Below are 13008 nucleotides of genomic sequence, written 5' to 3' on the forward strand. Positions count from 1 at the left end.
ATAATTTATACCACAGACTAAAGTATGCTTAGAGCATAAAGACTTGATTTTAACAACACAGAAACTCACGCCTCTCCAAACTGGCATTTCAGCAACGCGTTCAAGATAGATTGAGTATAATCTATCTCAATCCCTAGCGGAAGCAATCGGGGTGCACATAAAGACGTGGGGGGCTACCTTCTGATCACAAAAAGCACCCACAAAGTTTAAACCATGACATGATTAAGTCAAAAAGAACGGAAAGGTATATGCCGAAGACAGAATTTACAGGACGAGAGCTTCCTAGAGAACGCCTCGCCGGGCTCCGGGTACCAAGTCCCACCCGCAACACTACAATTCCGGTCTAGGCTCGAGGAGCTCCACCACAGCAGCGCGAAAGTTTCGTGTCTGCGCAGTAGGCTTGCTAGGTGCCGCGTGAGAAAGGTGGGACATTCCTGCCTCGTGCGTCATCTCTAGTGCGACTCAATACGTCACTGGCTTGACCGGGAAGGTCAATTGTGGCCACCCGGGAACTCACGCCCACTTTACGCCGGGGTTGCCGGCGCATGCGCGTAGCGGCCTAGGCGGAGCGGTGCGGGCGCGCGTGGTCTGTGAGGCCGGCCTTTCGGACCCAACTCTGGCGCGGAGATGCTGTGCCGGCTCAGCGTTAGGTGGCTGCGGCCCCGGCCTGCCCTGCAGGTCCGTGTCCTGGACCCATTGCTCGCACGGGCCCCAGCAGGCGGCGCCAAGAGCTCTGCTCTGCCAGTGTGGGCGGTGGCATCGGTCTCCGCAGTTGGCCCGAGCGGCGCGGGAGGCTGGTACGAGGCCTTGGCTACCTCGGCGCCGGTGCAGGGCGCAGAGGACGTGCTGCTCTTCGCCCACACCGCCTCGGGCCTGCCCTGGTGGGGCAGCATTCTCCTCACCACCGTGGTCCTGCGCGGGGCCGTCACACTACCCCTGGCTGCCTACCAGCACTACATCCTGGCCAAGGTGAGGGGTGCCGAGCCGCGCGTGGACCGTGCGTACCCACTTCCGTGGTGAGGAGGGTCAAAGTCTCACCTGGGGCTTAAGATCCCCAGATACTTCCGGAGTACTTACTGTTAATCATCAGCACCTCTAAGGCAGTAAGCTTACAAAAAGGAATTAACACAGGCAGAAGTAAATGCAGATTCTCTTATGGCTCTGTAGCTACAAAGAGCATATTAAAGACACTTAATAGACTACCGTTTCTTCAGTTTATATTACTGGAAAACCCACGGATTGAAACATTAAAAGTGTGGAGTGTAGGGCTTATTTAATCCTTAAAATAACCCTGTGAAGTAGGTGCTGTTATACATTTTATAAGGGAACAAGACTTTAGAGGTTGAATAATTTGCCCAACATCACACTGCTAAGTTGGAATTTTAATTTGATTGCAATTGAGGATATCATAAATTAACATCTTGTGAGAAATCTTCGAGTTTCTTGACACAACCAGTAAACCACATGTTTTTAAATGAGTTTAGGGAATAGAGAGTAAACTTATGAATGGTTATGAATACAGATCTTTAATGTGCTCATAACAAAGTCTACTTTTTCTTTAGCTAGGTGGAAAATTTGCAGCCAGAAATAAAAAACATTGCACGACATCTTAACCAAGAAGTTGCAGTTCGTGCCCATCAGTTGGGATGGTCCAAGAGAGTTGCCAGGTAAGCTAATTCTCTGCATATAAGACCATGAAAAATATATATATGTATGTATGTCTTTATTACAGGAGAAGGCAATGTCACCCCACTCCAGTACTCTTGCCTGGAAAATCCTATGGACGGAGGAGCCTGGTAGGCTGCAGTCCATGAGGTTGCTAAGAGTCTGACACGACTGAGCAACTTCACTTTCACTTTTCACTTTCATGCATTGGAGAAGGAAATGGCAATCCACTCCAGTGTTCTTGCCTGGAGAATCCCAGAGACAGAAGAGCCTGGTAGGAGGCCGTCTATGGGGTCGCAAAGAGTCGGACACGACTGAAGCTACTTAGCAGCAGCAGCAGCAGCAGCATGTCTTTTTTACAGGGTGTGGTATTCTGTAGCTTTAGCAGCAAAGTCGTTCTTTTTACTTTTTAATATTTTAAAAAGTTTTTGTGGCGTGATAGGTTTATATACTGGACTGAAAGCAAAAAAAGAGACAAAGCAGAGTTCCTTGATCTTAAAGGACTCCAGACTACTGAAAAAGACAGATGTGTAAACAAATAATGACTGGATTAAGTAACTAAAAAAGATTATGTACAAGGAGTTAGGTCATCATGGAAAGTTAGGGAAGGCTTCACAGGATACAGATACTGTGCCACTTTGTTGAGATTTTAGTCAACAAAAGATACAAGTTATTTACAAACTTAACCTTTTGACAGCATAGAGCAGGTAGCTGCCCAAAAGAATGAGGAGACAGAAAATATAAATGCCATGGTAAAAGCAACTGGGTAGGCCAGGAGTTGTTACTCTGCTGTAGTTATCCTGTGTTGCTGTCTCCCTGAGCTCTTTGAGAGCCCTTGCCTAAGGGTGCTTGACCATGTTGTAGTTCCATGTGGGCAGCCATCCACTAAGAATTTTTGTGAGATGCTGACAAAGTGTTCAGCATCTCACAGCAATGAGAAAAATAAGGGTGTTTTAGTATGAATATGTAATGTGTATATATATGGGTATATGTGTGTATTAGTCAGTCATGTCCAACTCTTTGTGACCCCAGAGACTCTAGCCTGCCAGGCTCCTCTGTCTCTGGAATTCTCCAGGTAAGAATACTGGAGTGGATTGCCAGTTCCTTCTCCAGGGTATCTTCCCCACCCAGGGATCACACCCAAGTCTCCCACATTACAGGCAGATTCTTTACCATTTGAGCCACCAGGGAAGGCCCTATCCATATATTTTTATCTATATAGGTATAAATTTGCCACCTATCTACAATATGAAATTGAGTCCCTCTTTAGTGTTAAAAAGACCTGCCATTTTAAAAAAATCATTCTTATAGCTTAATGTCTTTACTTGATAAAAAGTTGGTAAACCTATAGTTTTGAAGTTCTACTGATCAAGGAAGTCTAAGGGCTACAGCTCTAGACCAGAAGAACACATTAGTAGCTGCTCACATGGGTTATAAATACAGCCTAGGTAAGACTGTGCTACCGTACTTATGCATCCCTGGCAGGATGATTGTCCGGACACATCCTTACACAGATGAATGACTTCCTAGAGGAAGACATTATCTGCGGGTTTCCTGTATTGTCAGTTTAACTGGGTTTTGAAGAATGAAAAGGAGTTTGTCAGGTGAACAAACAGCCAGGATAGTGGACAGTCTTCAAAGATGATGTAATAACTTCCAGGGCATGCTGATGTGAAAGTCTGAGTTGTTGGATGACCCAGGTCATTCAAGGGACAAGAAAAAGAGTAACAGGAAATAATGTTGAAAGAGTGGGCGAAGACTGAATTACAAGGAGCCTGGAATGTCTCTGTGTACTGTCTTAATTCAGTGCATTATAATTTGATTAAATTCTGCAAACCTATTGAAAACCTACCTTGTACAAAACATGCCACAAGAGATTTAAAGATGAAGACCCATCCAATATTGTAGTCTAGCAAGTGGGACGTAAGAACAGGAGTTGAAAACAGCAACAAAAACAACAGAGGAGTAACTAATATGGTTAACAGAGAAGCAGTAAGAAAATCTTTATGAAAGAGTTGATTGAAGAATGGAGACTGTTTAGACAGGTCAGGAGCATACATGGTACAAAACCACATTGCTCTGAAAGGTATGTTCAGGGATCAGGTGATTGAATTTGGCTGGAGTGGAGAAATTTGAGTAAAATGTGTTTTAACCTCTAGTATTTCTGATTCAAATTTTGGTCATACCATGTTAGTAGTGAAATTTCCTTTGTTAAAGCCTAGTTTGCCTAAGACCTCCAGAAATAAAGCCTGAAGTTTGACAGTGGCGGATTTCTCAAATTGTTATGTAATTTGCTTACATTGTGAACAAACTTTGAGTAAAAGGTTTTATTTTCCTTTTTTTTCGGCAACCACTTGGTGTAGCTTAGGGGCTTCCCTTTTAGCTCAGTTGATAAAGAATCAGTCTGCAATGCAGGAGATGCCGGTTCAATTCATGGGTCAGGAAGATCTGCTGGAGAAGGGCTAGGCTACTCATTCCAACATTCTTGGGCTTCCCTGGTGGCTCAGCTGGTAAAGAATCCATCTGCAATACGGGAGACCTGGGTTCTGTCCCTTGGTTGGGAAGATCTCCTGGAGATGGGAAGGGCTACCCACTCCAGTATTCTGGCCTGGAAAATTCCATGGAGTATGTAGTCCATGGGGTTGCAAAGAGTCAGACACTACTGAGCGACTTTCACTTCACTTTGGTATAGCTTCTGACAGTCAAAAATCCTGCATAAATCCTTTAGCCAGTAACCATAGTATAGGTGTGTTTATCCTGTAGGGATGAAGCACAGCTAGTATCCAAATGATGTTTTCTCCTTTCCCTTTTTCCCTCTTCCTTCAAACTAGGCTCACTTACCTAAAGACTATGCGGAGGCTTGTTTCAGAGCTCTATGTTCGGGATAACTGCCACCCCTTCAAAGCCACTGTGCTGGTCTGGATTCAGCTTCCAATGTGGATCTTCATGTCTGTCGCTCTCCGAAACTTTAGCACAGGGGCAGCACATTCAGAAGGTAGTTACTATTGAAAGTAATTCCCCCAAGCAAGTTCTCTAACACTGTCTTGTATTCTAAAGAAAAAGCAAAAAAAAAAAATAATAATAATAAAAAACATCCATACTTTCTGTAACTGGAATACACTTTAATCATCTCCCTTACACAAGTATAGAATTTCAGATATTAAGTGTAACCAAACTAGCTGTATTGAGAATATAAATCAGTTTAGGAAGGATGTCACTAGTACTACTTCTTGGAAGTTTAATAAAATTAGTGTTATAATTCCATAATATGGTTTCAGGGCCATGAATTTTTTTCTATTTATGAATTGGAGAAGCCAGAAGAACTTTCACAGTTATAAGTGTAAATATTAATATGAAAGGTTACAAACTAAGGGGCTTGTTTTTACTTTCATTTAAAGGCATTTCTAACCATAAAGTAATCTAAATTGACTTGAAAGAAAGCAGCCTATAGACAAGTAAGTTTTAAAATTTCAGTCTGTAAAGGTTACTGCTACACATCTTTAGTGTCTCCACATCCGTTTGCTCCAGAAACTTCTTACCTCTTTCTCAGTATAAGAACTAGCTTATGTTGTGGAGTGAAAATAACCTGAATAAAAAATGCAAGTCTTCAGTGTGAGGAACACCTTATTGGAATCACTTCCCTCTGCTGTTTTTAGAAATTCTTCTGTTTCATTTATAAAAATGTTTCAGCAGGTTTTTCTGTTCAGGAGCAGTTAACTGCTGGTGGGGTCCTGTGGTTTCATGACCTCACTGCTCTGGATTCCACTTGGATTCTGCCTGTCTCCGTTGGTGTCATCAATTTATTAATAGTGGAGGTCAGTGGTTTTAAATAAGATTTGTTTGCCATTTAAATCATTGAGATTCTGTTGCTGTCCTGACATCAGATAGAAATGAATTTGAGTTACTGGTGATAGCTCTGAGCTAACGTTGAGATACCTTGTTTTTTGTTTTTTTAATATATATTTGGTTATTTATTTGACTGTACTGGGTCTTAGTTGTGACGTATAGGAACTTTGAGTTGTGGCATATTGGGTCTACTTCCCTGACCAGGGATCGAACCTGGGCCGCCTGCATTGTGGGTGCAGAGTCTTAGCTAGTCATGAGACCCCTTGGTTTTGGTCGCAGATCAGTTGTTGATTAATTTTCTGGGGCCAGTTCCTTAACCTCTCTGGGGATCATAATTTAAAATAAGAGAGCTGAATTGGAACAGTTCCAAAATCTCCTTCAACTGTAAAATGGTACGATGCTAGTACATAACAGTTCTTTGATTTGCTTTTTGGTAAAGGCAGCAATTAAGATGTCAGTCTGGTCTTATTCCCACAATATGTTGATGTTTTGTTTATATGTTTAATATGTCAATTAAACATACCTGACTGCCATTTTTAGTCATAGAATTTCTTTATAAAATGAAATGGAGAAACATATGTATAAAATACAATCTCTTAGCCATATCTTACCATTAGCTCATGCTACTTTACTCAACTTGAGTTTAGGGGAAACTTGTCTTTAGTTCCATAAAGAATTGTTCTTAGACTCTTGAAAAGAACATAGACCCTTTAACTAGAAGAAATCTTCAGTTCAGTTCAGTCGCTCAGTCGTGTCCGACTCTGCGACCCCATGAATCGCAGCACGCCAGGCCTCCCTGTCCATCACCAACTCCCGGAGTTCACTCAGACTCATGTCCATCGAGTCAGTGATGCCATCCAGCCATCTCATCCTCTGTCGTCCCCTTCTCCTCCTGCCCCCAATCCCTCCCAGCATCAGAGTCTTTTCCAATGAGTCAGCTCTTCGCATGAGGTGGCCAAAGCACTGGAGTTTCAGCTTTAGCATCATTCCTTCCAAAGAAATCCCAGGGCTGATCTCCTTCAGAATGGACTGGTTGGATCTCCTTGCAGTCCAAGGGACTCTCAAGAGTCTTCTCCAACACCACAGTTCAAAAGCATCAATTCTTCGGCGCTCAGCCTTCTTCACAATCCAACTGTCACATCCATACATGACCACAGGAAAAACCATAGCCTTGACTAGACGAACCTTTGTTGGCAAAGTAATGTCTCTGCTTTTGAATATGCTATCTAGGTTGGTCATAACTTTCCTTCCAAGGAGTAAGCATCTTTTAATTTCATGGCTGCAGTCACCATCTGCAGTGATTTTGGAGGAAAGATCTAATGCAGTTGAGATTTCACAGACCTCATATCTGCTGATTGCTATTTGGGAAATCTAATACATCACTTACTTTTTCAGATGAGAAATATAAAGATTCTCAGGTCTTAGGTGAAGGTTTCCTGAGGAAAGACGCTATGTGTAGTCTTAAGTGTTTTACCCTAAGAGCATCTAGCATAGTTCTGTGAACTTGGTTAGTAATTAGTATTTCTTAGGAAGAAGGAAGTGATGACACAAGGTCCCAGTGAATTGACGTCAGTCCTCTCATCTTTCCTTTATTCCATCTAACAACCCAGCATGCATAAATTTAATAAAAGCCTATTCTTGCTTAACATTTACTGTGTACCAGGCACTATTGTAAGCAATTCACATGAATTAACTCATTTAATTCTTAACAATAGTCCTATGATGTAGGTGCTGTTATTATCCCAGTCTTAAGGTGGAGAATGGGAGGCACGGAAAGGTGAAGTAACTTGCCCAAAGTCACATAACCACTAAATGCAGGGCTGCTGTGTGAATCTCGTAATTTGAGTGTGCAATTGCAGAATCTGTGCTCATAATCATTAAGCTAAGCTGCCTTGTAAGTAATTCATAAACCATAACTCCTCTTCCTAGCCTTCTTAGTTCTTTTCTGTCATCCATGTAACCAGATCACAAACCTTTCAGATACCTGTTAAGTTCTTTCTCTGTGCCAGGCCCTGTATTTAGGTGAAAAAAAAAAAAAAAAGGTAATGATTCATACATAATACCTATCTTGAAGGGACTTCAGTTTTACAATCTTTAAAAAACACTGACCTATAAAAATTATGCTTTGATCCTATTTAATATAGATGAATCTCTTTATTGCTGTTACTTAGTTCCATTTAAGAATTAAAGAGTTGATCAACCAGTGATAGTTAATCAACAAATCAGTGTTTTGTTTTTTGATTTTTATTGCTTTTGTTAAAATATAGGTAGAGGCCAATCAAAAATCACTTTGCATTTTAAAGCTTGTCTCATTTAATGTGTATTTAGATAATCAGCATATGTGTGTTTATTTTACCCTTTCAGATTTTTGCCCTGCAAAAACTTGGAAAGTCTCGTTTTCAGACGTACATTACGCACTTTGTTCGTGCAGTCTCGGTGTTGATGATCCCAGTAGCGGCAACAGTGCCTTCAGTGAGTAAGCACCAGCATTGTGTGAAGCATGAGCTAAATGTAAATCCTCTCTGTTTTTAGCTTAGACTGACTGACATTGTGCCTCTTCTCTCGTGCTTCCTCTGACTACTTGATCCTTTACTGGTTTCTGATTTCTGTAATAACAAATCTACTGACTCTATCACCAAGTGACACCTGAATATTTCTTGGGATTGGTTAATCTTCCTTTACGTGAATGTGTCTTAACCCTCCATTTTCCTTTTTTTTTTTTTTTTAAATATTGCAGAGTACCATGAACAGTACTATGAATGTAGCATTTGCTCTGTTTGATTAGTTGATGTATTGAATTCTTTTTGTCTTCACAGAGGGATCCAAGGAATTTAGCATTTAAAAAAGAAACAAAAATTTTCCCCACCAAGGATCCACATGGGTTCATATGTAATATTATTCGATCTCATAGAAATTTTATGAGATAGGTATACTTGTCCCCATTTATATGTAATTAAACTTCTATAGAAATAGAAAAATAATGTTATATTTGCAGTTATTTCATTTTTTTAGCCTTTTGCATATTTTTCATGGATACTTTAGTGCTTAGTTGAGTAAAGCTGTCAGTGTATCTGTCTTTGCTCAGAATCAACACAGAGACCGTAAAGTAGTTGTCATTTGTTGCTGGTAGTTCAAGTTCTGTCCCTTGTATAAAAGTACTTCATAAGATTTGTCTTAAAAATCTGAACTAGTATGTTTTCAGCATCAGAAATGTCTGTTAAATACTATTCATGTGTCACTTAGTCATAATACTGTCATTAATCCTGTGTAAAATAAGTTTCCTCATTTCTAAAAGAGACACCATAATGTCTATGAAAATTAATGAAATAATAAGTGCCTGTTATAGTACTTCTCATATAATAATAATGTTATAAAATACTCTATAAAACCAGAATAATGCAAATTCACTACATTTCTAAGGAGAAATAATACCAATTATAACTGAGGAAAACCACAGATCAAGTAAAATAGCAGTAAAGTTCTAATGAGAAGTTGGGTTCCAAGTGAGTAACAGAGACCTTTTCATATATAGGAAAGTCAGAATTAGGCATTTAGTGTAGAGCTGATGTGGCAGCTCTGTGAAGACATGAGAAAGACTGCCTAGTTCCCTCTCAATGCTGCATCGTCCACAACCTGTCATTCTTGTCTTGAAAGCCGCAGGGTAGTCGTGATGGCCACTGAAGCTTGTTATCTTGCAAGAATAGTAAAAGGGTGCTTCAGCTACAGTCAGATGCTTCAACTACAGTCAACCACTTAAGGACCCTTGCCAGATGCCCTACCAAACACTTGTGCTTACATCTTAAATATGTGGTCATACCGAACTGCAAAAGAGGATGAAAAGTATAGTCTTTTTTTTTCCAGATAGCAATATACCTTGCTGAAAATTAGGATTTTATTACTAACGAAGATGAGTGATACTTAGTAGGCAGTTTGTAGTCTGAAGTAGTTGGGCCCAGGGAACTGTTTACTTCATAGATAAGTTTGATGATGATGCTAGCTAATATTTATTCAACATGAACTTTGTGCCAGGCCCTGTTTTAAGTCATTTATGTACATACACACACACACACATATGTATTAGTACATGTATTTCTCCCAACAGTGCACTGAAGTAGGTGCTATTATAATCTCCATTTTAACCCTGAGGCACAGAGAGGTTAAGTAACTCATGGTCACTCATCTGTTCAGTGGCAGAGTCTTCACACACATCCAGGTATTTTGGCTCTTACTCTTTAGCTACTGTACTAATAATCTGCCTTTAAGATTTCATTACTTCCCTTAAAAACTTGTTCTGGAACAAATAAATGCTTAATATGAGCCACTTACTGTGCTTACCACACTACATGAATTTTCTCATTTATTCTTCACAGCATCCCTGGGTACAGTCTGTCCCTCATTTTATAGAAGAGAAAACTGAAACAAGAAAAAAAAGAAAAATAACTTGCCAAAAGCTAATAAATAGATTTCAAACTCAGGCAGTTTGATCCCAGGACTGGACTCAGCCAGCACATGATCTTGCCTCTAGGGCCTGCTTACCTTCTTTTTTTTTTTTTTTTCCTGCTTACCTTCTGATGCCAAAGAAAAGTTTAGAAAAGATGTATGTTTGTATGTATATATGGGGATGTTTCAAGAGGGTGCAGACTAAAAGACTACCAATTATAACTGAGGAAACCCCTAGATCAAGTAAAGTAACAGTAAAGTTCTAATGAAAAGTTGGGTTCCAAGTGAGTAACAGAGACCAAAAAAACGTCTTAAATATCCAAAGTGGATTCTTTCATATATAGGAAAGTCAGAATTAGGCAACTTAATGTAAAAGCTCTGGAAGACATGAGAAAGACAGCTCTTTGACCTAAATAACTGAATCTCAGTGGTGGTAAAAAAAAAAAAAAAAAGTAGAGGGTTGGGCTGAGATGCTTTGTCTCAGGAAAAGGCAAAGATAATCTATTCCTGACTACACTTAGAAACTAGTTCCTGGGAAAATTTGGAAGATAGGTGACTCTGTATAGGTGTAGGGAAGCTAAGTTTGTCATCGTGAATGGCCATGCCTCCAGTAGCCTGCCTGCTGTGTAGCAGTTTGTCGAGACTCTCGGTGGGGAAGCAGTATGCTTAATTGCCAAAGAAGGAAATGGGATCTCTCTTGGACCCCTGCCTGGGAGCCATTCTCTGCCATCCACTTTCTGTCACCAGTACCTCTCCATTTGGTTTCTTTTTGTTTGGGGGTCTTCTTTTCAACTTTTTTACCTATCTGTTAGATCTGACCCAGGTATCTATTAGCTCCTGAAGGTCTCTTTCAGTCCGGGTGCTCTGTTTACAGAGATTGTTAATTTTCTTTTTTATTGCCTGCCTGTCTCTAGACCTTGGAGAATGGAGAGATGCTAACGTTCCTGTCCTTTCTTCTCGTTGCAGTCAATTGTCCTCTACTGGTTGTGCTCCAGCTTCATGGGCCTTTCACAGAACTTGCTGCTCCGTTCTCCTGGGTTTCGCCAACTTTGCAGGATCCCGTTGACCAAGTTAGATTCAGACACTCCTTATAAGGACCTCTTGGCTGCCTTTCACTCCAAGTTCATTTCAAGAAAATCACGTACTTTCTAGTAATTTTTGAAACAATTACAGGTTTCACTGCTAATGTATTTAGAAGATTTAGAACTTCAGGTATGATTTAATTTGCTTTTGTTTAAAATCATGAACTCTGTGAAGTACTGTGGATTAAGATATAATCCAGATATATATAACAATACTTAAAATCTTTTCAGTGCTAAGCGTGTAGTATATTTAATTGTATGCTAAGACTGTAAAAGTGGAATCAGTGTCAGGCCCTGTTTATAAAATTACAACTTGCTAGAGATTCCAGAACTTTGGAGAACAGGACTAGAAAAGTTTATAAAATAAGAGAATCCAATGGGATGATTTCTAAAATTTGTAGGATGTGGAGGATCATAGCCCTGTTTAATCTTTTAATAAAGCCCTGGTTTTCTCTTCAGAAAAGTCCTTGAAATACAAATGGAGGCCTTTTTTGAGCCCCTCTCCCAACTCCTGAAGGCCTTCTGGTAATTCCTGGTTAATAAATTATTCTAATGGAACAAGTTAATGTATGATTTTAAAATGAAAGGGACTTGCGATACATGCTGTGGAGTAGTCCACACATGTAAGAAAGTATGTAACATGGTAGGTGGTGTTGCTTTTCAGCTGTGCTCTGAAAGAATATAAAAAGTGTACATTCCTTTCTTTCTAATTTAAGAAGTCTGCAATACAGGGTATAGCACTGAGTACTGCTGGAACCCAAAGTAGAAAATCTTAAGCTAATCATAAGAGAATATGAAGGAACTCAGTATCTCTGATAACCTGTTAAGTAAGTAAAAATTTTGTATTAGGGTCAAGATAATGCTAGTCGGAGATTTCTTTATACCTGTTCGTCTTGATGTGATAATACATAACATTAAGTTGGTCTGAGAATATCATATATTACCTAATTCATAATTTCATAGCTTAAGAAAGAGCCAAATTTTAAAAGCTTGAATGATCAGGATAGTATTTATCAAGTTTTAATAATTACTGAATACATGAAAATACATTAGTTTCAGTGTTACTAGAAATTAAACAGTACGTGAAGAATCAGCTTATTCAGCCAGAAAGCATGCATATAAACAGCATGTCTTCAGTCATTAGAGATGTAATCGTTGATCACATGATTGTGAAATAGGATTGTTTTGTAGAATTCTGGAGATGGAGTTGAGTCTTTTCTATAATCTCAGAGTACAGTAGACCCTTCTCTTTTGTGGTCCCAAAGCCACAACCACGAAGAGCTTTAAACTGTCAGCAGCTGGAATCCCAACAAACAGCTGGATCAAACTTCATTAACTAAGAACTTACATAGCCATGGGGAGGAAATGATTCCATGATTCCTGTACATAATAACTGGCCTGCCATCATTTGTGGAATACAGTCTAAAAATAAAAAGGACTATTAAAAATCTTTGAACTTTATTTGGTAATTGTATGGCCCTTGTGAGTATTGTGTTTCTGTTTTGGAACTCTTATTCTCAGATAAAGTAAAATGATATTTACTGGTATATTTGTTTTCTGTGGATGCTGTTAACAAAATCTTCATGCTGCTTATGCACCAAGAGGAAGATGCTGTTGAATAAATTGGATATTATATATCTCTATCAAATTTTTCTTTTAAGGGGTACATTTAGGGATTGCCCTTGAGAAAGAAATAGGTCCTACAAGAGGGTCCTCCCCACAGTTCACCACTGCTATACTCAGAAAGCCTAGCCTTCATGTCTGTTTCACCTAAGACTTCCCATAACTCAGTTAAGAATTGATAAAATTATTGTTTTATAGCAAAATAAAAGCTAACAGTTTTTCTTCACCCCTTTGGGCTTCCTCCTTCCCCTTTAGTTCATCTGCATAAACCAGAGCTCCTTAGGAGATGACATTCCATCTTAATCTCATCAGTGGACACAAGGAGATACACTTCCTTCTTTTTTTTTTTTTG

The 13008-nt window shown here is 39.7% G+C and overlaps 1 protein-coding gene across 2 annotated transcripts; it reads left to right on the plus strand.

Annotated features, from left to right (window-relative positions):
• Positions 1 to 529: 529 nt before the first annotated feature.
• LOC104987956 (mitochondrial inner membrane protein COX18) lies at positions 530 to 12580 on the plus strand. 2 transcript variants are annotated; one of them, XM_010839080.1, is made up of 6 exons: positions 530 to 969; positions 1567 to 1667; positions 4497 to 4660; positions 5356 to 5480; positions 7876 to 7983; positions 10918 to 12580. In XM_010839080.1, the coding sequence occupies exons 1-6, from the start codon at positions 628 to 630 to the stop codon at positions 11101 to 11103; spliced, it is 1026 nt and encodes a 341-aa protein (XP_010837382.1). In that variant the 5' UTR covers positions 530 to 627; the 3' UTR covers positions 11104 to 12580. The 2 variants fall into 2 exon arrangements, with proteins under 2 accessions (XP_010837382.1, XP_010837383.1); XM_010839081.1 differs by having other exon boundaries at positions 5359 to 5480.
• Positions 12581 to 13008: the final 428 nt, after the last annotated feature.

Source organism: Bison bison, unplaced genomic scaffold (genome assembly GCF_000754665.1).
Source record: "Bison bison bison isolate TAMUID 2011002044 unplaced genomic scaffold, Bison_UMD1.0 scf7180017864110, whole genome shotgun sequence".
NCBI classification, from domain to species: Eukaryota; Metazoa; Chordata; class Mammalia; order Artiodactyla; family Bovidae; genus Bison; species Bison bison.